The 25,519-nt window shown below is 50.8% G+C and overlaps 1 protein-coding gene across 1 annotated transcript in view; it reads right to left on the bottom strand.

Annotated features, from left to right (window-relative positions):
* Window positions 1-24,168, bottom strand: part of LOC144948600 (runt-related transcription factor 3-like) — a 62,237-nt gene extending 38,069 nt beyond the window's left edge. Inside the window, exons 1-2 of the mRNA XM_078878184.1 lie at window positions 22,489-24,168; window positions 3,275-3,431 (exon numbers count right to left, since the gene is read on the bottom strand). Coding sequence (XP_078734310.1) covers window positions 3,275-3,431; window positions 22,489-22,860 — 529 coding nt within the window. The 5' untranslated portion in view covers window positions 22,861-24,168. The remainder of the gene's footprint in view (window positions 1-3,274; window positions 3,432-22,488) is intronic.
* Between the last annotated feature and the right edge of the window lie 1,351 nt (window positions 24,169-25,519).

The following is a 25,519-nucleotide window of genomic DNA, read 5'->3' as shown; positions in this document are numbered from 1 at the left end:
TGTAAACATCAGCACTGGGGAGACAAAGGCGGCCGGGCGTGGTGCCGTGTCGGCCTTGGCAGGTGCTCGCTAACAGCACTTGCCCCAACAGCCTGCTAGAGGCGAGGGAGACGGCATCTTTTTCTATTCACTATGCCACGGTAACGGCGTTACACAACCTTTGTTCAGGCATATTGGTGAGACTGGCTGTCCTGTATTGTCTATCACACCGACCTGCTGTGTAAGCACAATTTATAAACTCGTCTTACATTTTGCGATTATCAGGATAAATTACAACGTTTGAGTTTGCAACTTCATAGGCTGTGTCCCGTGCCATGATTCCGATCCCGTAGAACCCACCATACACAGCATAAGCTGTAAAACTATAAACTATTGTTTTTCATATTATTTACCAGGCAAGGCCCACTTAGCTATGAAACTCTTTTGAAGAAGCGACCTGGACACAAATGATAGCCCATCGAAGTGGTTTACCATGTGGAAATGTGTAGCAGCCAAATACTCTAAATGCGTGTTACTAAATGTGGAGGGAAAACCCGGAGGACCCGGAGAAAAATCCACGCCACCACGGAGAGAGAGAGACACGCGAACTCCAAATACACAACAGGCGTCAGGGTCGGGATCGAACCCACGAACTCCTGTATACCAGGCGAGGTAGTTAACTATATAGAGTATGTAGTCTGACTGTGGATATCATATACAGTACACATCACACGAAATGCATAAACCACGACATCCGTCACCAAATGTAATCGCCGTGTCGCTTGAGACATGGAAGTCACACTTCAGTGCCAACTGCCCGCATGAGCAATCACAAAGACAACGGTCCCCCGCATGGCCTTTGACACACTGTCGGGGCAAGTGCTGCTAGCGAACGCCTCGATAAAGTCCCGCACGGCACACGAGCGGGCAGGTGGGTGGGTGGCCAACACCACGCCCGGCCGCCGTTGACTCCCCGGTGGCGATGTTCACACACGGCACCAGCTACTCATTTGAGGCCGAGTCGACCTAGGGGAGGCCCAAGACCGTTTCAGATGATCGTCACTGATGTTGGTGGCCGTGAGCGCTTTGCGCTGACCACTACACTGGCGCTCCCCCTGTAAGCAATCCTCCTACATCCCAGACAGCCCCGTCCCACTCGCCGCTGACTCGCTCCTTCCCAGCGCTGAGTCACCGCGACCCCCCGGGGGAATGTCTCGCCCGTCGACCCCCGCAGTCGACCGCTTCATCAAAACACAAACGGCGATTCCGATGGCTGGGGGGGGTCGGCGAACGGAGGATCGATCACCTTTCACTTGAGCGGTGAACGAATCAAGAGTTCAACATGCGACCCGTTTGCCGGTATCAAAGCGTGAAAAAATAAGAAGACTTTTACCTTTTCCGGCAATAAAACCGGAGGCGTTAGGATGTTCAAACACCAAATCAGAAACTTGTGGCAAGGAATAAAGTTCTCATTAACCACAGGCGGGTACTTGTGGTGAACATGCCAACCAACATGCTCTGACAGCCCAGAGTTCGCATGCTAACACGACGTTTGCTATGCTCGATTTTTGGCACATTCCTGCGACACGGCGTCCTTATCGAAATGTGACAATCGATCTTCATTATATTCATTGCGATTGGGGATATTAATCATCAATCGGCGCGTATTGTTCTCGTCGTCGATCCTTAAGATCGGTGACGCTGCTCGAGTCGCGCGTGCGAGAGTCGGCGAGTGCACGTGCTCTAGGCTTGCCATGTGGTGGTGAACGTGTGTCGCTATCAGGGCGACAGAACGACAGCAACAAACGCGATGGGAACAACAACAACAATGGACTCTCGAATACTACACTGCATCCTGTCATCGTGAATAGGGATCGTGGCAATGAATCGCGCAGCGGAGCAGGGGTTTACAAAGCGAGGGGTATGGCTCTAGGAACGCCGGCGAGGTGCTGTGGTGGTGGTGTGTCCGCGTGTACGTACGCACCCGCGTGTGTGGGTGTGCGTAGACGCGCGTGCACAGACACACGCACCCACGTGTGTGTGTGTGCGTAGACGCGCGTGTACACACACACACTCACCCACGTGTGTGTGTGTGTGTGTGCGTAGACGCGCGTGCAGACATACACACGCGCACCCACGTGTGTGTGTGTGTACACGCGCGCGTGCAGTGTGCACTCGCACCTCCGATTGGAGCGGTTTGCTACGTACGGTGCGAAAGAAGTTCAACACACGTCAGCACCCTGCTGTTGTGTGGAACAGAGATTTGTTTTCCCCCGTATACCAATTATCTGTACGTCTTGTAAAATACAAATGTAGCAATTCACGATTGACTTTTTGAATAAGTCGCATTGTTCTTTGGACAGGTGATGTCGTCAGACCCTCCCACCACCCGACGTAGCCATATACATCAGATTTCCACGTATAGCTAGCGATTGTAATAATAATCCCGTAAATGTAGAGTACGTAAAACTTCGTACCCGTGGTACACCACGGAGGGAGGAGTCCGTTGCGTGCAGAACGAGAGAGTGAGAGAGTGACCGAGAGAGTGAGCGAGAGAGTGACCGAGAGAGTGACCGAGAGAGTGAGCGAGAGGTGGGGGTTTACATAAAGCAAAGTTTAAAAAAGAAATACGAAATGATGAACGAAGCAAAGTTCCGACTACACCGAGCATCTTCTTGTTTCCACTGATCGTAAAAAAAAGAGGAGTCAGTTTTGCAAACGGGGCAGCAGAGAGGGCAAGGTGAGCGGCACAAGGAAGTGATGCTGGGACGGAGAGGAGGAGAGCACGGCTCGAGATGAGAAGCGAGAGAGAGAGAAGACGGAGCGCCGGGCAGGAAGGAGAGGAGAATGAATGAGCAGGTGAAGATGTCACGGGTGACAGGGTGATGCGAGTGGAGGGAAGATACGGAAAGAGAGAGAGAGAGAAGGAGTGAGAGAGGACGTGAGCTGCCCGGAGCTTCATCCGTTCTCACAGGGGGCGGGCGGGGGGGCGGGGGGGGACACGACGAGTCACAGATGGACGCACACGGCGAAATGCGACGCGCTGAACTCTTTTTTTTTACGATCAGTGGAAACAAGAGGATGCTCGGTGTAGTCGGCACTTTGCTTCGTTTATCATTTCGTAATTTTTTTTTACTTTGCTTTATGTAAACCCCCACCTCTCGCTCTCTCTCTCGCTCTCTCTCGCTCGCTCTCTCTCTCGCTCGCTCTCTCTCGCTCTGCACGCAGCCCTTCTCGCAGTCCGACGGCCTCCGACGGGTAGCTCATATCAGCATGATGCAGAGCTCGCGCTGACCTCTGCCGCTGCGGCCCACGAAGCGCAGGTCGTTGAAGCGAGCCACCTGCTGCTTCATCACGGCCGTGGCGTTGCGCAGCTCGGCCGCGTAGTTCTCGTCGTTGCCGGCGAGCACCGTGACCACGGTTCCGTCGGGGACGCCGCCCAGAGACACCACCTTGCGTGGACATGGGGGGGAGAGAGAGAGAGAGGACGATGATGACAAATACGTCGAGGGGTTTTACCCTTTCTGACAATGAAACAGGCGTTCAGACGTTCACACGACAAACAGAGACATTTTGCGAGGCATCATGTTCATACCGGCAAACAAAAAATGTCGCGTCGATATAACGTGCGATTATGTTTTCACTTCGCTGGCATCTCCTGCGATGCGTGACACGCTGCTGCTGCTGCTGCTGTTACTACGACGGCGTGGGCCGGTGGCGCACAAGAAAATAAAAATGACAAACTCAACACATCCGGCAATCATCTATAAAATAAAACAAACATTTACGTTTCTATACAGCGCCTTTCACCAATAGATCGCAAAGCGCTTGTACGCGTCAAAACATAATGTCCGAACGACAACTATCACAGTCCGGAGAGTATTCAAGTGGATTCCAGATGTCCTCGACAGACGCGCTTCATCGCGCAGCTCTAGCGAGCGGAGTCCGTGCCAGCGTGGAGAAGTATGGTGACACAACAACCACCAGCACCCTCGCCCAGCACGGCACGGGGACAGACTCGCATCAATTGGCGGCGTACACACCACGCGCACTCCCCTCCCTCCCCCCCCGTGTGTGTGTACACGGACGCACTCTGTAGACGTGAGCGAACCGGATCGTTGGGCTGAGAAAGGGGCTTTGTCTTTAGTTGTATTTTAACGCATCTCTCAAGAGTCGTCCCGAACTCGACATCAACCACGTGCCCCCTCGCCGTCGCCGCATAGAGTTCTATACCACACGCGCACGTCGACTACATTATACATGGGAGCTCTGTAATTCATCATCATGTGTCACGGAGCGAGAACAAGAGAATACCTCGTTAATGGCTCTTGTTTTTGCGAAACAAACTCCCAGCTCAATCGATGATCACCCCGATCCATCCGCGCAGCCTTGCGTTACACAACGCGGGCTATGGTCCAGCAGGTCTCCCTGCGGACCTGCTGTGTACAGACTGTGACAGCTGTTCACCCCCTCCCATCGCCTTGTCTCGCCCCCCCCCCCAGCACCACCACCACCCGCGAGGCCCCCCGATCCATCTCCACAAGGGCCCGCGGGAACGGGCTATCCCATTTGTAGCGCGGTTCACTGTTGTGATGTAACCATCGGTGATGCCCGCGGCAAACATCTTTCATCTCGGGCGGATGACACGTCCGCTTTGTTACACAGGTTCACGGTTCGAGCTCCAGCGGCCGCCCCGCTCAATACGACTGCGGGGTGTGTGTCCTGTGTTGACCACTGCTGTGTGTGTGTGTGTGTGTCCTGTGTTGACTACTACGGTGTGTGTGTGTCCTGTGTTGACCACTGCTGTGTGTGTGTGTGTCCTGTGTTGACCACTGCTGTGTGTGTGTGTGTCCTGTGTTGACCACTGCTGTGTGTGTGTGTGTCCTGTGTTGACCACTGCTGTGTGTGTGTGTGTCCTGTGTTGACCACTGCTGTGTGTGTGTGTGTCCTGTGTTGACCACTGCTGTGTGTGTGTGTGTGTCCTGTGTTGACCACTGCTGTGTGTGTGTGTGTCCTGTGTTGACCACTGCTGTGTGTGTGTCCTGTGTTGACCACTGCTGTGTGTGTGTGTGTCCTGTGTTGACCACTGCTGTGTGTGTGTGTGTCCTGTGTTGACCACTGCTGTGTGTGTGTGTGTCCTGTGTTGACCACTACGGGATGTGTCCTGTAATCATTTCTACGCGCGCCATCTGCTTCAGTGGAAACAATTTAAAGATCCCGTGGCTTCATTCGCAAGAGTGAGACCATTGTGTGCCGGCAGATTACAGTCGTCAATTTGCAATACAGTACACACAGCAATCATTGTCTGCGACGGGGGAGACCCGGCAAGACCGTGGTGAAAAAAGTTACGAGACTCAGTTGAGGCTTTCCCGGACGTACAAATAACTCTGTCACTGTGTTGTGTTGTTGTTGTTATTACCCAGGGCTGAATTGCTCTCTGAATGTTTTTTTCCGTTTCGCTGCTAGCTTGTCGTAGTAGGCACCTGGCAAGTAGCCATCGGGAGAGAGGTATTCGTGGGTGTGGTGGTGTTTTCGTGTGAGAGCACGTATGGCCCCATGGTAAACCCGAAAGGCAAGCCCGGCCGGAACGTCGGACAGACGACGGCACGGCGATCCGTCCATTGAAAATCAATTGAACCTGAAACTCAAAGCGTCTTCGAGATTTCGCTTCTCTCTTATTTTTTAATGTCGAGGTTGGTGAGCGAGCTGAGTAGTGGACGGCGAATCAGGGCAACCGCCCCGGGCCCCGCGCTTTGGGGGGCCCCGCGCTTTGACGTCACGGGTGGTGTCAGATGTAATACACGCGGCGAGATTTGCCCCAGGCACCGCACCCCCGGCTTTTGCCGCTATCTCTCCACTGCTGCATGAAGGGCTCTCTCTCTCTCTCCCCAAAGTCGCCGCCATCTCTCACGATACTGCGATGTTAACCATCCACGCTCCATCTCTCAGGGTGCGTTCTATCGGACGCTTTCCCGTCCCGTGGCTGCCGCTTTGTAATTGATGATTGACCATCTGGCATCATTACCACCATCATCATTATCCCTGCTGTAGCCATGACGTGTCCTGCCCAAGTCTACCGACGCTTGGCTCTGCACGTGGTAGATGTGCCCACAGTGTCTGTACGGCGTCTTGAGACACGGCCCTATGTTGCTAATCGCGGTATAATGCCACGTCTTGTTCTCATTGCGTTTCTGTCGTAAGCAGCGCTTGGATTAGGAGTTATTGGCGTAAGGGACTACCACTCGAGGACGCTTTTCCGTTTCGATGCTAGGAAGTCGCTTGGAGCTATGCACGTTTAAATCTAAATTGAAAACGTATTTCTTTGGAAGTGATTTTTTGTGTTGAGTTCGTTGTCCTTCCCTCGCATCTCCGATTAGCGCGGTTGGTTACGTACGTTGCGAAAGAAGTTCAACATACATACAAGGTGTCCCGATGCATACAAACACTATAATATGTTGTGCCCTATATTTCTATAATCCCATAAACAGGTTTATCATTATTATTCCCGGATGGGCGCCCCAGATTGTTCCTGCTAAGGTAGGGGGAGCGGTCGTGTAAAATATGAACCGTCCTGGCCTTCCGCTCGGTCGACTCAGCCTCAAATTACTAATCTGGTGGGATGCGTTAAACATCGCCACTCGGGAGACAAAGGCGGCCGGGCGTGGTGCTGGTCACCGACCCCCTCGTTTGCCGATCTGGCTTTGCGAACAGCACTTGCCCCAACAGTCGATTGAAGCTATTCCGGGGGCTACCGTTCCCTTTGTTCATGAATTCGAGCGAGACTGGTTCCAAAGTCATTTGTTTAGTTGTGGCAAATGTTGTTGTTGTTTTATCTTAATATACTCAGGTTGCAGCTGCGACACCTCGTGACAATGAACGACACCACGTGACAAGGATGGCCCCAATGGCGTCGTCACGTCGCAGTTCTCCGACTGCAGCCCGAGTCGAGTCCCCTTCGCTCCAAGTCGGTCTCACGGCGAACGAGCTGAAAATCGCCGGCCATGTTCTCTCCGCTGCTGGATGAAGATCGTCCTCCGCCCCCCCTCCCCGTGCGTCGTGGCTATCCGCTCATTATCCCACGTCCCATCTGACTCGTGCACACCAGCTGATGGCCGCGTGTTCGCTCCATCTCCGCGGTCTGGTTGTCCTCTCTCCTCCAGCTGCGCTACTCCGCGGTGAGCCGACTCGCCCATCGCCAGCCGCGTTCAGCCGAAGGCCCTTACTGAATTTTATTTATTTATTAAAAGTCGGCAATGATGTCTCTGATTTGCGAAATGATGTCGCTGGGTTGCGTTTGTTTCCCAATTCGTGTGCGTCTCTTCCCGTCTCTTGATTCCAAGAAATGCGTTTCTCTTCGCGCTTATTTGAAAGATTTCAAGTTATTTTTCTGGTTATTTTTTTTGTCCGTTTCTATGCATCTGATCCAAGACGTCATAGCTGGCGTGCACGATGCACTGATTGAAACCCGTCCCGGGGCACAGCGCTGGGCTGACGTGCACTCGAACACAATCAGCAAACACCGGTGTTGCTCCTTGCGGGGAATATCAGCTGTAAGAGGCGGTCTCGAGTCAGACATTTGCCCACATTTGTATATATGTTTTTTTTTAACAACTTCACTCACTAAATAACACGTGAAATGTGTTTCATGCACTTCAAATGTAACGAGGTAGTGTCACGCCTCGTGTCCGCGTGTGTGTGCGACGAGGTATGGAAAGCGCCAATGAAGCGGTCAGTGCACCGCGCTTCGAACCATGGCACCCGAGTTCCGATTCCCGCTCACAAATAAATATATCAGTGGCCGATATTTGAAACGATTCTGGGCTACAGACTTAAACTAGTACTCGCCCCAAAGGTATGTTAAGGCTTGTATGTTTGACCATATTTGTATACCTTATATGGACACCGGCCACAAGTTTGGGGCCGGGTCTTACTTTCCGAAGCGTCTTATAATTCGGAGAATGCGCTAATTGCACCTCTGTTCATTGTATTGTTTGTCGCGCGCGTGTGTGTGTGTACGTGCAGTGTTTAGGCAGGTGCTCGCTAACAACACTTGCCTTTAAGGGCTGTACCAGGCTGATGATGTGTGTGTGGTGTGTAATGGGGAACGGTGGCGCTGTGGTTAGCGCGCTGCACTACGAACCCAGCGAGCCAGACGTGGTGCTGGTGGCTACCCACCCTCGTTCCTGTGCCGTGTCGGCCTTTCATAAGTGCTGCTCGCTAACAGCACTTGCCCCCGCCTCCCCACACACTCTGTTCAAGGCTATACGGGGGACCTTTGCGTGTAGTGTGTGGAAGCTTTATGAACTCATAGTGGAATTGCGCTACGCGGGACGCGTTGCATAATTTCCTTCCGCCGATATAGGCGGCTACGCACATCTGCTCACAACACGCACAGCAGCAGCAGCAGCAACAGCAGCAACAGCGGTGGCGTTGGCTGTTTGCAACAACAGCCAGCAGCACAACACAGCCCATTAATCCCGTGAACCAAACAGCGGGCGCGTCAAACAATAAACCGGTAACCGTTTCCAGAACCAATGCTATCCGTTTGACTTTCAGGAGGATCGTGCTGAATTTGGGATATTTGAACAAAGTATCGGTTCAAAAAAAACAACGCCACTGTGTTTCGCTCTTCGTTGGCGTGAGTTCATTCGTAACGCGACGCGCACCTACCTGTGAATACTTGCGGCGGCTGCGTTACGGCCGCGGTGGTACGCGAGTTGGCGATTGCGATGAAGCTGAACGCGTGCGGGTAAATCAATGAACCGTTTCACTCGCGAACACAATTCCGCCGTCGAACATTTATGTCCTGCAGATGCCTTCAAAGAAGACGCATCCGCTATTGTCGATTTCAACTCGAATAGCGCCGTTTTATCGCTCGCCGTTTTTTGGCCTGTTGAGTGATTAATATCTATATATAAAATGCATCTCGCAACATGAGGGACACGGTTAAGCTTCGCCCTCGTTAGAAATTATCAGCGAGCCACGTCCAGATAACCAACTGCGTTTTATATATTTAACTCTATCTCTCTCTCTGGTCCCTCTATGTGCTGTGGAGAAGGCCCGTTGCCCGAAACGTCGCCCATTAAATGTGTATTTTTTTTTAAGGCCACACACAGTGTCATTGGCGAGGGCATCGCGTTTTTGCTGTTGGCTGTGTGTGTGTGTGCACCACTGCCATCGCAACAGCAGCAGTATCGCCAACATAATGTAGAGCATTTATTAAGAGGTGACATCATTAGCGAGGCGAGTACAGACGGATAAACAAGGGAGTTGCTACAAAGTCGAAATTTTACTTCCCTTGGTGACTACCACAACAATTAGAATTTGCTTGTCCAGGACAGCCACGCTGCATGGCACGACTGAATTAAACATTATGCAGAGAGAGAGAGAGAGACGCGGGCTCATTCACTTATTTATGAAATTATCGCTTCATTGTACTGCATGTTAAACTTCTTTCGCACCGTACGTAGCCAACCCGCGCTAATCGGAGATGCGGGTGGAAGGTCAAGAAGCTAAGCACAAAACGTAGTCCTATACAGGAATTCGTTTTCGATCTAGATGATGCGTCGCTCCAGTGGCTTTCTAATATCGGAACGAAGAGCGTTCCAGACGGCCGTAGAAGCGCATCTGAAAGCGCGCGACGCTGATGCGGTGACCACCGCCTTTGTTCGATGGCTGAGCCAGAAACCGCTGCTGCTGCTGCTGCTGCTGCCGCTGCTGCTGCTGCTGCCGCCGCTGCTGCTGCTACTGCCGCTGCTGCTGCTGCCGCTTCTGCTGCTGCTGCCGCTGTTGCTGCTGCTGCCGCTGCTGCTGCTGCTACTGCCGCTGCTGCTGCTGCCGCTGTTGCTGCTGCCGCTGCTGCTGCTGCTACTGCCGCTGCTGCTACTGCTGCTGCCGCTGCTGCTGCTGCCGCTGTTGCTGCTGCTGCCGCTGCTGCTGCTGCTGCCGCTGCTGCCGCTGCTGCTGCTACTGCTGCTGCTGCGAGGATGAGTGGGGGAGTTCGCGTGATGATGGTTCACGATGCTCCTTGAAGAGATCAGCAGCGAGGCATCGTTCGCAATCCCACTGGAGGGATCGTTCACAATACACGTGTGTCTGTGTGTGTATATATACACGTGTGTATGTGTGTGTATACATGTGTGTATGTGTGTATACGTGTGTGTCTGTGTCTATATATACACGTGTGTATGTGTCTATATATGTGTGTGTCTGTGTGTATATATATGTGTGTCTCTGTGTGTCTATATATATGTGTCTGTGTGTCTATATGTGTGTGTGTATATATATGTGTGTGTGTGTATACGCGTGTGTCTGTGTGTGTATACATGTGTGTGTCTGTGTGTATATATATGTGTGTAGTGGGGAGTGGTAGTGTAGTGGTTAGCGCGCTGCACTACGAACTTGGCGACCCGGGTTCGAGTCCCGCTCACGGCAAACACCAGTGACAATTATCTGAACCGGTCCTGGGCCTCCCCTAGGTCGACTCAGCCTCAAATGAGTACCTGTGCGGTGTGTAAACATCGCCGCTAGGGAGACAAAGGTGGTCGGGCGTGGTGCTGGCCCCCCACCCTCTCGTGTTCCGTTCTGGCCTTCATAGGTGCTCGCTAACAGCACTTGCCCCTACAGTCTGTTAAGGCTATACGGGGGATCTTTATCTTTATATATGTGTGTCTCTGTGTGTCTATATATATGTGTCTGTGTGTGTGTATACGCGTGTGTCTGTGTGTGTACACACGTGTGTCTGTGTGTATATACGTGTTTGTGTCTGTATATATCTGTGTGTGTACATACAGGGTGGCCCAAAAGTCAGAACACATGCAGCTATTTTATTAATTTTAACACAGACATTGACATGTGTTCATCGTTTAAGTTAACATTACATTTCATTGTTAAACGCTGTTTTGTTCTGACTTAATCTGGGGGGTCACCTCAAATTATTAAAATAACATAATGTAATTAATAAAAAATAAATTGAATAGCCATATCTGTCCTTACTTTTGGGCCATTTAGCACATATCAAAGTGCGTGTAAGTATATATATGTGTGTGCATATGAAAGCGTGTAGTGTACGCGTGTATCGATGTGTACATGTGGGGGGTGGTAGTGTAGCGGTTAGCGCGCTGCGCAACGAATCCATCCGGCGACCCGATTCGATTCCCCTTCACACTAAAGGCCACTGACGATTATCTGGGCCTCCCCTAGCTCGACTTAGCCTCAAATGAATGCCTGGTGTGATGTGTAAACATCGCCATTCGGGATACAAAGGCGGCCGGGCCTGGTGTTGGCCACCCACCCCCTCGTGTGCTGTGGCGATTCGGCTGCACCGGTGATGTACAAAGACAACGATCCCCCGTATAGCCTTCACAGACTGTTGTTAGCGAGCACCTATGAAGACGGGAACGGCACACGCGAGGGTGGGTGACCAGCATTGCGCCTGGCCGCCTTTGTCTCCCAAGTGCCGATGTTTACACACCGCACCGTTTGAGGCTGAGCTATTGGTGGCCCAGGACCGGTTGAAGATAATCGTCACCGGTGGTGGCCGTGAGCGGGAATCGAACTCGGGTGGCCGGGTTCTAAGCGCAGCGCGGTAACCACTACGCTACCGCTTCCCCGTGATCTACAAGAGCAAACAGAAAGATCCCCCCCCCCTAGCCTTGACTAGTTGGGGCAAATGCTGTTAGCGAGCACACACACGCACACATACGCACGCACACGCACATACACGTGTGTGTGTGTGCGTGCTTAGTTCCAACAAGCGTCCCACTGGGTTTCCTCTTTAGTGTGAGTTATCAGCGCTGGCCCAGCACGGTCGCCGCAACAGCCGCAGTTCCCACTGCCACGCTCGCTGTTTATAGAAGCCCCCAAACGCCCTGCTGACAGAAGTCTGTCTGCGTCCACTCGCGCCTGGTTCCTCTTCTACGGGGAGCCGAGACCCGAGAGGAGTCATTGCGGTCTCGGTGACTCACGGGGTGCGGGTCAGGCTAAGCGGCGTCGCCTACGCGGAGAAGCGGCGGGCCCACATGAAGGAAGAGATGGATCATGAAGAGATGGATCATGAAGGGAGATGGATCATGAAGAGATGGATCATGAAGGGAGATGGATCATGAAGGGAGGGATGGATCATGAAGGGAGATGGATCATGAAGAGATGGACCATGAAGGGAGGTGGATCATGAAGAGGGGGATGGATCATGAAGAATGGGATCATGAAGAGAGATGGATCATGAAGAGAGATGGATCATGAAGAGATGGATCATGAAGAGAGGGATGGATCATGAAGGGGGAGATGGATCATGGAAGGAGGGAGGGAGGGATGGATCATGAAGGGGGAGATGGATCATGGACGGAGGAAGGGATGGATCATGAAGAGATGGATCATGAAGGGAGATGGATCATGAAGAGATGGATCATGAAGGGAGATGGATCATGAAGGGAGGGATGGATCATGAAGAGAGATGGATCATGAAGGGAGATGGATCATGAAGAGATGGATCATGAAGGGAGATGGATCATGAAGAGGGGGATGGATCATGAAGAGAGGGATCATGAAGAGAGATGGATCATGAAGAGATGGATCATGAAGGGAGGGATGGATCATGAAGGGGGAGATGGATCATGGAAGGAGGGAGGGAGGGATGGATCATGAAGAGAGGGATCATGAAGGGAGATGGATCATGAAGAGGGGGATGGATCATGAAGAGAGGGATCATGAAGAGAGATGGATCATGAAGAGGGGGATGGATCATGAAGAGAGGGATCATGAAGGGAGATGGATCATGAAGAGGGGGATGGATCATGAAGAGAGGGATCATGAAGAGAGATGGATCATGAAGAGAGATGGATCATGAAGAGATGGATCATGAAGGGAGGGATGGATCATGAAGGGGGAGATGGATCATGGAAGGAGGGAGGGAGGGAGGGATGGATCATGAAGAGAGGGATCATGAAGGGGGAGATGGATCATGGAGGGAGGGATGGATCATGAAGGGAGGGATGGATCATGAAGAGGGAGATGGATCATGTAGAGAGGGATCATGGAGGGAGGGATGGATCATGAAGAGGGAGATGGATCATGGAGGGAGGGATGGATCATGAAGTGAGGGATGGATCATGAAGGGAGGGATGGATCATGAAGGGAGGGGTGGATCATGGAGGGAGGGATCATGAAGAGGGAGATGGATCATGAAGGGAGGGATCATGAAGGGGGAGATGGTTCATGAAGGGAGGGATCATGAAGGGGGAGATGGTTCATGAAGGGAGGGGTGGATCATGGAGGGAGGGATCATGAAGAGGGAGATGGATCATGAAGGGAGGGGTGGATCATGGAGGGAGGTATCATGAAGGAGGAGATGGTTTCAGCCGGAGCTGTCCACCCTCCTACCCTCCAGGGCTGAGCTTCCGAAGACAACAACAATATTATTTCATGAGAAAATGAAGCCCTGGTTTTCTCAAACTCATTTTTCTCTTCGTGTTCACACCGTTGGTGGAGCGATCTTTGTTTTTCTATAAATGGTTAAAATCATTACTGTTCTTATTATTACTATTACATGTTAATGCCCAACGTCTTTGGTGCATTGATGCTCTCCTTGATGGTCGTCACAGCCCGTGCGACGCCGTGTTTGAGATGTTTAGTTTACAAAATCGTGGTTTGCTAAGCACAGACCCAACGTGGCCACCAACGCAAAGCGCCCAGCGAACAAACAATCCTGCCTGATGCTGATCAATGTGTTGAGAACTTTTAGTTGAATATGTAACAGATTAGAGTTCATAGTTTGCAGTTTGTATGCGTTTGTGTGTGTAGGTGTGCGTGCATTTGTGCGCGTGTGTGAGTGTGTTACGGGCCTCGCTTGACCGAACAGTCTGTTAAAGGCGACACGGGAAGATATTTGTCTTTGTGGTGAACGGGCTGTGCTACAATCCCAACGATCCGAATTCACGGTCACCAACGCCGGTGACGATTATCTGCACCGGCTCTGGGCCTCCCCTAGGTCGACTCAGACTTAAATTTATTACAGTACCCGGTGCGGTGTGTAAAATATCGCCACTAGGGAGACAAAGGCGGTGGGCGATGAAACACTGAGATGTGAAGAGGCGGGTTAGGGCAGGGTGGAATAAATGTTGAAATAACAACCATCTTGCCCACCACGGCCTTCGACAAAAAAACCACGTTTTAAATAACTGGACGTTGCGTTAAACGTATGGAAGTGGAAAACGGTAACCGGTTTACAGGTTGATAATTGTTTTTTTACCCTTTTATCTGGCAACAAAACTGACACCTTTTTTACGAGGAGTCATGTTTGCATAGACCACAATACCTGCAGTCATAATGCAAACAAAAAACATAACTCTGATAATGTATAGTGCATACAGTACATACATTATCAGAGTTATGTTTTTGTTTGCATTATGACTCCTCGTAAAAAAGGTGTCAGTTGTGTTGCCAGATAAAAGGGTAAAAAACCAATTATCATATTTTTTACTGGCAAATGAGGTACCAATGGCGGTTTACAGGTTGTTTGGTATTAACAACCCTGCAGTATTACGTAGGTGTACACGTATATTTGTGGATGTGTTGTTGTGTCGTTGTGTATGTATGTGTGTGTATCATGTGGTATGTGCATGTTGGTGTGAACGCATCGTATGTATTCATGTGTATGTGTGTGGTATGCGCGTGTGTGTGTGTATGTATATGTGTGTGTGTGTACGTGTATGTATATGTGTGTACGTGTGTGTGTATGTGTGTGTATGTATATGTGTGTATGTATGTGTATGTATGTGCGTGTGTATGTGTGTGTGTACGTGTGTATGTATATGTGTGTGTATGTGTGTGTATATATATGTGTATGTATATGTATGCGTGTATGTATATGTGTGTATGTATATGTGTGTACGTGTGTGTATGTGTGTACGTGTGTGTATGTATATGTGTGTATGTGTGTGTATGTATATGTGTGTATGTATATGTGTGTATGTATATGTGTGTACGTGTGTGTATGTATATGTGTGTATGTGTGTGTATGTATATGTGTGTATGTATATGTGTGTGTATGTATATGTGTGTACGTGTGTGGGTGTATATGTATATGTGTGTGTGTGTATGTATATGTGTGTACGTGTGTGACTTAGCCTCAAAGCTGGTGCTGTGTGTGGTGAACATCGCCACCGGCGAGACGGCGCCACGCTCTGCGTGGTGCTCACCCCCCACGCTGCCGTACGGGCCTTAATAGGTGCTCGCTAACAGCACTTGCCCCAACAATCGAGTAAAGGCTATACGGGCTGTCTTTGTATGTGTGTGTCTGTGAGCTCCAACGGTGAAGCCGAAACCGTTTGAGTTCACGCAACTTCTTTAGTTTTCCCCGTACTGAGATTAAACATTTATGTTTTTAAATATCCCTTCCCGTGTCGTCGTTATACTGACGTGAATACTACGTGGTGCCAACCACAATTCTGATTTAGTATTTCGGGGCCAAGTAAACAACAATAACAACAACAATACGTTCAGCGCTTTGTCAATTCCACTGTTGGATGAAGGCCTCAACAAGCCACTTTGGTTCTGTGGTTAGGTCATTAGTTCATTGATAATATTATTTTAAAATACAATAATTATATTTAGTTACAGTCTTTATTATTGTACTCGTTGTTCATGTTTTAAATACACATATATATACGGCGACCACACTAAACTATATTTGCTTATGTGTTAATTACTACGTACTATTAATATTAAATGATTATGTTACATATTTAATATTCTTTAACACGTAGCAGGCTTTCGTCGATTAATATCTTACCTATAATAGAGGTTTGTACGAGTGACGAATTGTCCACGTTCTGTTTACGTGACAACCCTTAATAGTTGGCTATGTCGGGTGGTGGCGGGTTTAACGACACATTTATATATTTTACGCGATCTAACCCTCAAAATAAACCACTATTATGGTTTAATACTTTATTTTCCGTTTTAAGCACCCGATTATTCTATTATTATCAAGAAGGTTACGGGTACGGACAATGATACATGGAAAGTGTAGAATAACATGCACCCTATATCGTAATTAATCATTCTCCTCCACGAGTATTGCATGTGCAACATACGTGTAGGTTTCAGTGTGTAACACCGCTTGGCACAAATATGTATCACACAAAGATTTTATGCCACATTCTCTCCAAATAAAACGATTTTCTATTGTTCATGCGATGCATTGCCATTGGGGATCTTGTTTTTAAAACCCGTGCCTTTTATGAAAGAGACATCCGTGGAAGCTGCGGCTTGAAAAAGACCATCAATCTGTGCATATGTTCTCTAAAATAAATCGGTGTTGTAACAAGCAAATAGTGGCTACAATCGATTATAATTACCTGGCGTATACGTGTGATGTGTATATATATCGATATAGTGAATGCACAGAGTACGCACACACACCCAGAACGCGTGTGGATATGGATGTGTTCTGACTTGCTTGCGTTAACCCAACACGTCACAACGTGAACACAGCACACACAGACCACGATGTTCACTCACACAACACACACAGCACGGTTCACTTACACAACACACACAGCAGGGTTCACTTACACAACACACATAGACCACGATGTTCACTTACACAACACACACAGCACGGTTCACTTACACAACACACACAGCACGGTTCACTTACACAACACACACAGCACGGTTCACTTACACAACACACACAGCAGGGTTCACTTACACAACACACACAGACCACGATGTTCACTTACACAACACACACAGCACGGTTCACTTACACAACACACACAGACCACGATGTTCACGTACACAACATACACAGCACGGTTCACTTACACAACACACATAGACCACGATGTTCACGTACACAACATACACAGCACTATGTTCACGTACACAACGTGAAGCATTGCTGTGCGTGTAGATGTGCATACACTGTGTATGTGTACATGTGAACACACACATACACTGGTACAACGGATGTTCACATGCGTGTAGACATATACACGATGTATGTATGTTGAACTTCTTTTGCACCGTATGTTGCCAACCGTACTAATCGGAGGTGGCACACATAATAGCACATACACACAATGACACTTACACACAATGTCGCATACACATACTAACACATATACACAATCGCACATTTGTGTGTGTGCACAATATTACATTTCAACGTTTGCATCTACAAACACCAACATTTTGCTGCGTGAATGCTGTCTAGATACATAGTGCAATGTATGTTACAGAAAATTAGGAATAATGAATTGCTCTACGTTGCGATGTGCAGACATTCACTCACTCACCACCGCGTCATGATCACCACGATCATATACACAGGCACATCGACAAGACGCAGATACAAACATGTACACACAGACACACTAAACATGCGTACACACACGTATATCATCAATGATACAGGCGTTTTTTTGTGTTAAATCGCGTAAATATATAAATGTGTCGCTGTGTTGGGTGCTGGCTGGATGAACGCATATATATATAAAAAAGTGTACAGAGCATTATTTAGAGGATAAATATATAACAAACATTTGCGAGTTCGTTTAATGGCAAGCAATTTGGTAACACGCCACCCCACCTGGATGTTAAATTCAAAGTGTTTCCAGTGATAAGAGCTTTAGGAATTGCCTTTGATTTGAGCACCAATTAAAGCAAACTGTTTGATCTTCCGTAGAGGGGTAGCGTGAGCCAAGCCCGAACCTTTACATCCGCCACCATCACACACTCTCGGTCCAGCCCCTGTGTCACTATCATATTCACTTAAGCAAAGCATTCACGATGTTTCAGTGTCTCACATTAATACAATTATCACGCGATGATTTCACGTCCGGAGTACTTTTCGCATTGCTTTGCTGTATGCGGAGTAATTTAAGCTTTGCTTACTATGCATATAGTTTTATATGAAATATTTAAATATTTTATTTAAATATTTTATAATATGTATTACTTATTTATAAATAGACCTATTTATGTAAAAAAAAATCAAAACACACGCAACATGAGGAGATATTTACATTAATATATAGTAAATGTAACGCATCCAGTTGAACTATATGCGGTGTTTTTGTGAGTATATATATGGGTGGGGAGCGGTGGTGCAGTGGTTAGCGCGCTGCATTACGAATCTGGCCACCAGAATCCGATTTCCGGTCATAGCCAACATCGGTGACGAATATTTGAACCGATCCTGGGCCTCCCCTAGGTCAACTCAGCCTTAAATGAGTACATGGTGCGGTGTGTAAACATCGCCACTCGGGAGACAAAAGCGGCCGGGCGTGGTGCAGGCCACCACGTGGGCCGTGCCGCCTGCATGGGGTGCTCGCTAACAGCACTTGCCCCTACAGTCTTTTAAGGCTACACGGGGGGTCTTTGCTTTCGTTATCTGCACAAACGGATGAAATGGCGATGACGCCTATTACCCAGTAATAATGACCATTAATATCGGAAGTGAGCAAATACTTTATCCCACAGCAGCAGCCGCTTTAAAATTAATCTTGAGACTCCTCGTTGCTGTCCTGGGTACGCGATGTTGACGGTTGTTATTATAATTGTGTTATCCGACAATTTACACCAATTTACCAGGTGGATAGCACTCTTATAATCAGTAACAATTATGCTCCATAACAAGATAATCCGTAACCTAGATTCCTGCAAGCATGAAGTCATATGTTAATTCGATATGATCATCCTATACTCATTCAGTTACTGGCAGTAAACACTCGCTAACAGCACTTGCCTCGATCGGCTCTGCTACCCGACATAGCCCGCCAAGGATATCGAGAGGCACGTGCTGATAGTGACCACCTCTGATGGCTGTCACAGCGCGCATTTAAACACACGACGGCTACACGAATGTGTGTGTATGTGTGTATGTGTGTGTATGTGTGTGTGTATGTGTGTGCATGTGTGTGTGTGCGTTGGTGTAGCGGTTAGCGCGCTGCGCTATGAACCCGGCGACCAGGGTTCAATTCCCACTCACGGCCAACACCAGTGACGATTATCTGAACCGGTCCTGGGCCTCCCCTAGGTCGACTCAGCCTCAAATGAGTACCTGGTGTGGTGTGTAAACATCGTCAAGTGGGAAGACAAAGGCGGCCGGGCGTGGTGCTGGCCAACCCACCCCCTCGCGTACCGTTCTGGCCTTCATAGGTGCTCGCTAACAGCACTTGCCCCTACAGGCTGTTAAGGCTATACGGGGGATCTTTGTTGTTCTAGGTCGACTGGGCCTTAAACAAGCACCTGCGATTGGGTGCGTAAACATCAGTGACAATTGTTTAACGCGTAGGCTTTCGCGACCAATATTATCCGTAATATTGTTTTCACCCAGCCAATACTAATATACTAAGTGGCGGTGTCGGGTGGTGGCGAGTTTAACGACGCATTTAGATTTACGCGATCTAACCCCGAAAATAACCTATTATGGATCATCAATTATAGATACAGGCGACTGGTCGTGATGCATGGGGGTTGTGTATATAATACATTTACACATATATACCTTGGGGAGGCGGGGGCATTGTGGTTAGCGCACTTCGAACTCGGAGGCCTGGCGTTAATAGGTGCACGATAACAGCGCTTTCCCCAACGAGGATATTTTATCTTTTTGTTACGTGTCGGAATGTGCAATCTTTCGTGTGTGTATATAGTGTGTGTGTATAGTGTGTGTGTGTATATAGTGTGTGTGTATACATTGTGTGTGTGTGTATATAAAGTGTGTGTGTGTATATAGTGTGTGTGTATAGTGTGTGTGTACAGTTATTTTGTTGTGCCTTTTTACACCTGATGAAGGAAGCTTGTGTTGCCTCCGAAACGTCGTGATTTAATTGATTTATTTTCACGTATTATTATTTTATTATTATAATTTTTTACCTACGTGACGTTACCGAAAAAACCTAAGAGTATTGCGTGTGTGTGTTATATATCTTGGTGATGTTAGGGCTAGGGACAAAGCGTCATCACGTCGCGGTAATGACCCCGTTCGCCCAGACGCAGATCCATTCGGGCAGAGAGACGCGGCGTGAGCATCACACAGGGGCCGCTTTGCACGTGGCCTCTAATCCGCGTCCTGTTGACTCACTGGGGAGCGGAGGAGGAGGCATCAACTACGAATGGCGAGAAAAGGGAGTCGTGTTCCTAACCGATCAATTGCACAATCGAACACGTGGGATCACAGATACGATTGAAGCAATCTAAACATAAAATAAAGTGAATCTACGATGTGTACGTGTGACGTGCTTTGAAGCGAGGGTTCAATTTGCTTCGGGGTTTGCACCCAGAGAGAAAGCGCGCCCGAGAGGGCGGTCCCTAGCGGAGAAGGAGCGGTTGATGACGGGCTCGGGGAGGAGACTCTTCATCCAGCAGTGGAGTGGACACGGCTGCTGCTGCTTAAAAATCGTGGAGTCTAACCACTCTGTTGTGCCACTGCGTTCACAGCGTTGTGCCGATGCGTCCAGGAAGTGGGCGATGCGCGTTGTTTACCACGTGCTGTTTACAACTGAGTGGAAACAGCAGCAGCAGAGACGTCAGATATTGACGTTGCTGCGAGTGCCGTTCACACAAGCCAAGCAGCCGTCATCAGGGGGCTCTCAGTCTAAGCCATGGCTCCGAAGGGAGGAATCCTAACACGTGTGAGCCTTAGCATCCCTGATGAAGATCGTGACACGCAAACAATGCGGCCTTCGTCACGCAAAGATGTACCATTCAGCCTTTGTCTCTCGGTCATTGTCCCTCGGAGGGTTCTTAGAAGGAACCTTAGAACCCCTGTCGAAGTGACGAGGACGGGAGGGACCCCTGTTGACGACCGCTGCGCGCACAACCCGCGTAGTTGTGCAGCCTTCTTCACTGGTTGTTCGATGTAGGCAGTGGACGCCCTTGGATTTGTGTTCGCTGCTCTAAAGTGCACATACCCGCACGCAAGCGTCTGCCGTGGGCCGATCTCGTGAGGAGCGGCGCACGAAGCGGTTAGCGCGCTGCGCCCACGACAACCGGCAACCCGAGTTCCATCGGTGTGCGAACACGTGGCAGCCGTGTGTGGACACGTGACATCGGGAAGATAACGGCAGCCACCCCCCGTGGCGTGTCACGCCGGCATCCATGGGTGCTCGCTAACAGCACTTGCCCCGTCAAACTCTCTGCAATTGTCTAAACGAAGGATCTTTGTCTTTGCATATGCGTATGTTGGACATTACTCTGTACATACAGACATTAGCTCATACACGTTTGTATTGCAGTAGTATTGCTCTGTACATATACACGCAGTTGCATACAACCACCGACATTTACATAATTGCATTATGATGAACAAATCTAAGCACATTTACGCTTGCAAGCGAGTGTATGCAAACATTAATATCCGTTTGAAGGGGTGTGCATGTGAGGGTGTGTTTATGTGTACATTGGGATGTGTGTGCGTACGTGTGTATACAAAGGGGTAGTTCGTTTGTATGTGGATATGAAGGCGAGGAGGTGGGTGCCAATGAAGGTGTGTGTATGTGGGCGTGGATGAATGTCTAGTTTATGTGGCTATAAGGGCGCGTGTATTAATGCGGGTGTACGTATGTGTGTATGGAGACAAGGCATATGTGTGCATGAAGCGGTGTGTGCATGGGTTCTGCAGATAAACCATGGCACACGGTGAGCACACCCTGGAGGTGGTGATGGGCGATGTCACTACGCAGGTGTCACGATGGCGCGCCCGTCGCCTGTGCCATCGCAGTCACATCACAGCATCACGCTCGCAACGTCATCCACGCACTCATCCCATTCATTCAGGAATCATTTGAACCCAGTTAGCTGTGGTCACAATGGACGCAGTGTTAAGTGTCACAATCGAACTGCAAGCCTGGAGGTCGCGTCCTCTAACGGGTTAAATCACACCGTTGGTGGTTAAACAATGCCACATTCCTATGGCGGGGACCAGTACATCCATTTTAAAAAAGAACTGTTATTGGATTCCAAAGTGGTGCATCGACTGTCATATTACCCGCCACTAAATCACGATGGTTGTGGTGCTGATGCTGCTGCAGATGATGATGCGAACGTAAACAACGACCTGAATTGCAACTCATAACATCACCACGTCGGACGCCTGCTGCACTTTTACAAACCCAAGCTGAGACATTGCCCGACCTCAACATGCACACACACACACAAATCAGTACTCGACACATCCACTCTGCAATCCACCAATTCAACAACAACTTCATACATTCGTTTTACAATAGTATGCACACCATCACCACCTCCACCTTCCTCGCCACCATCACCACCCCCCGATCACCATCGCGGACAGCGTCACAATCACCACCAACACCACCACCGCCATCGTGAACACCATCACCACCACCGCCATCGTGAACACCACCACCACCACTGCCAGCGTGAACACCATCACCACCATCACCACCACCGCCATCGTGAACACCACCACCACCGCCGCAACCAACAATCACCAGCTGCACCACCACCACCTCCCCATCATCGTCCACTCACCTTGAACGCCACGGGCAGAGTTTTATTGCATCGCCAGTGTGAGGGCAGCACGGAGCACAGGAAGTTGGGGCTGTCCGTGCGCACCAGCTCCCCGGGGTGGTCGGCCAGCACGTCCGCCGTGGCGCGCTTCGAGTGCAGCAGCGAGCCGGCGGCCCCCGCTCCGGCGGCCGCGTCTTGGCAGTTGGCGGCAGGCACCCCCATGGCCCCGGCAGCCCCCGTGCCCAGCTGCTGCTGCTGCAGGTGGTGGTGGTGGTGGTGCAGCAGCGCCGCGTCGCTGGAGCCGCCGAGTCCCTCGGCCGCCAGTTTGGCAGCTCCGGGTGGTGCCGCGAAGCGCCGCCCGGCACCGCCTCCCGTCTCTAAGAGAGTGCGCATCGTCTCAGTCGTCTGCGCGTCCGCCTCGCGGGTCGTCCGCGCTGCGCCGAGCGGTGCGGGGCGAGAGATGTCTGGATGGTTCCCCGTACGCCCGCAGGGGCTGTCTGTCTGCCTGGACTGCTGAGAGGCAGGCGGTCTCGATGTGTGGCTGTCTGGATATCTCTGTGTCTGGCTGACTTCCTGTCTAGATATTGGCGTGCCTGGTTGGCTGCCTGTCTGGATATCTCCCTGGCTGTCCTGCCCGCCTCATGCACAGCACGTGTCTCTCTTGCTTGTGAGAGGCGTACACCTGCTCCAGTCGTGGTCTGTGGCAGACTCAGCCGCGCTCACGTCGCAGTCTGTGCGTGCAGAGCGCGCGTACGAGCACAGCTGCTGCCCTTCCTGATTGAAAAGCCAAAACACTTGCGCCGCGTGCACGGAACCCGGCACCCACGCCTCAGCCACCACAGACGTGAGAGCAGCCAAACAGGGGGGAGAGAAATGTCAGGCCGAGCTAAGAGGCACTTCCCGTAAAGCGGTTTAAAATAATAGCAAGTAGCTGCTGTGAATTAGTAATACTATCTGTCCACGGGTGATGTGGGGACTCGAGATTGGCAGGTCGCTTTAAACGCTGCTACCGCTGGTGCCGTCTTGTATGCGAGACTAACGCCGCCAGATACATCTACGATGACAGTATATGTATAGACTGTCGTGATGCTGCGGTGTACAGGCGTGCGAACGATGAGACGTTCCGGCTGAAACCCAATTCAAAGTTCACTCTGGCGTCATCGAAGAGATGAATACGTCAATGAAGGAATGAGAACGAGTGAATTAATGAATGTGATGATGCACGGCGGTGACGGCGAAAGCTTTGACGCATGCGACTTGGATGAAATAGAAATGCTCAAAGTAAACAAACTTAGAGCAAATACGAATGATGGCAGCCGCAGCAGCAGCAGCCGCAGCAGCAGCAGTAATAGTCCACGTGTTTATCAGCTGGCTGTGCCGCAACTGTTGACAGGTTGAGCCGCTGGCTTCTTCGCGCCGTTACCGACAAGCGCGTGTTCAGGACAACTCTTCCAATAGCAACAAAATATCCTCCTCGCTACGCGGTGCGCGCTCTTCGTAACGCACAAAAAAACTCTGCGCAAGCACCAGGAAGAACAAGAACAACAAGTAGGATAACTCAATTGGCGCCCGACGTGTAACATTAATAACGATCTCGCTTCCTCGCTGTCAGACCGAGAGTGTCCCTCCTCAACACCAGAACCACCACATTCGGGGTTGCGGTTCGCCCTGTCGCTGTGGTTTGCGGGGGGGGGGCGTGAGGGCGCACGCGGTTGCGGGGGGGGGGGGTTCGGGGAGGGGGGGCGACTGATCACTGCGCTGAGGCCCGAGAGCGGTGGTGTGGACGCGACTTGGACGCTGCCCGGGCGATTCTATTCGAGCCGCGCTTCTCGGCTACCGGCGAGTCTGGTCGAGCCGGCAGCGCGTGGAGGATGTATTGGGGAGGGAGGGGAGGGAGAGAGGGACGGGTGGATGCGTGACTGGCTGTGTAAGGAGGCGTTTTGGAGAGAGGGAGGGAGGGGCGGGGGACGGCGCTGTACGAGTTGGGGACTTCTCAGCCGCGCCTCGCCTGCACCCCCCCACCCGCTCGCCCGTGCGTTCTCCAACCCACTCGCCCCCACCCATCCGTCTCCTCCCCTTCCTGACCGCCCCCCCACCCCACCCCCATCCTTGTGCACAGCGATAGCGAGACGAGGCTGATGACACAACTCGGCATCGACTCAGGGCGCGCGTGGCGAGTGAGTCAGCTGGGACTGGCGCAGTTGGGGGGGGGCCTCACCGCTCGCTGGCCACTCGTGCCCAGGCATCGTCACCACCGCCAGGCGCTCATCGTGCAAAGTCGCTCAGGAGCAAAGCATCACCCCCATCGCCTCCCCTCCCCCTCCCTCTCGCCCGGCATGCAGTCTCACAAGTTCGGGAGCGCCGTTTACATCGAGAACGACTCCGCTGATGTTCACACACACGCACACACACACACACACGCGCACACACACACGCACACACACACACGCACACCCACACGCACACACACACGCGCACACACACACGCTCTCACACACACGCACACACACGCGCACACACGCACACACACACGCACACACACACGCACTCACACACACACGCACGCACACACACACACGCACTCACACACACGCGCACACACACACGCTCTCACACGCACTCACACACACACGCACACACACGCGCACACACACGCACTCACACACGCACACACACACGCGCACACACACGCACACACACACGCGCACACACACGCACTCACACACACACACGCGCACTCACACACACACGCACTCACACGCACGCACACACACTCACACGCACACTCACGCAGCGCAATGCGCTCACCACTGCGCCACCGCTCCCCACAGTCACCACACTCCCACACAAAACAAAATCCCCCGTGTAGCCTGAACAGACTGTTGGGGCAAGGGCCGCTAGCGAGCACATATGAAGGCTGGCACTGCACACGAGGGGTGGGTGGCCAAAACTACGCCCGACCGCCTTTGTCTCCACAGTGGCGATGTTTACAAACCGCACCAGGTACTCATTTGAGGCTGAGTCGACCTAGGAGAGGCCCTGGACCGGTTCA

The sequence above is a fragment of the Lampetra fluviatilis genome, chromosome 50, assembly GCF_964198595.1.
Source record: "Lampetra fluviatilis chromosome 50, kcLamFluv1.1, whole genome shotgun sequence".
NCBI classification, from domain to species: Eukaryota; Metazoa; Chordata; class Hyperoartia; order Petromyzontiformes; family Petromyzontidae; genus Lampetra; species Lampetra fluviatilis.
The sequence above is the reverse complement of the archived record's forward strand: the minus strand, read 5'-3'. Positions and strand labels throughout refer to the sequence as shown.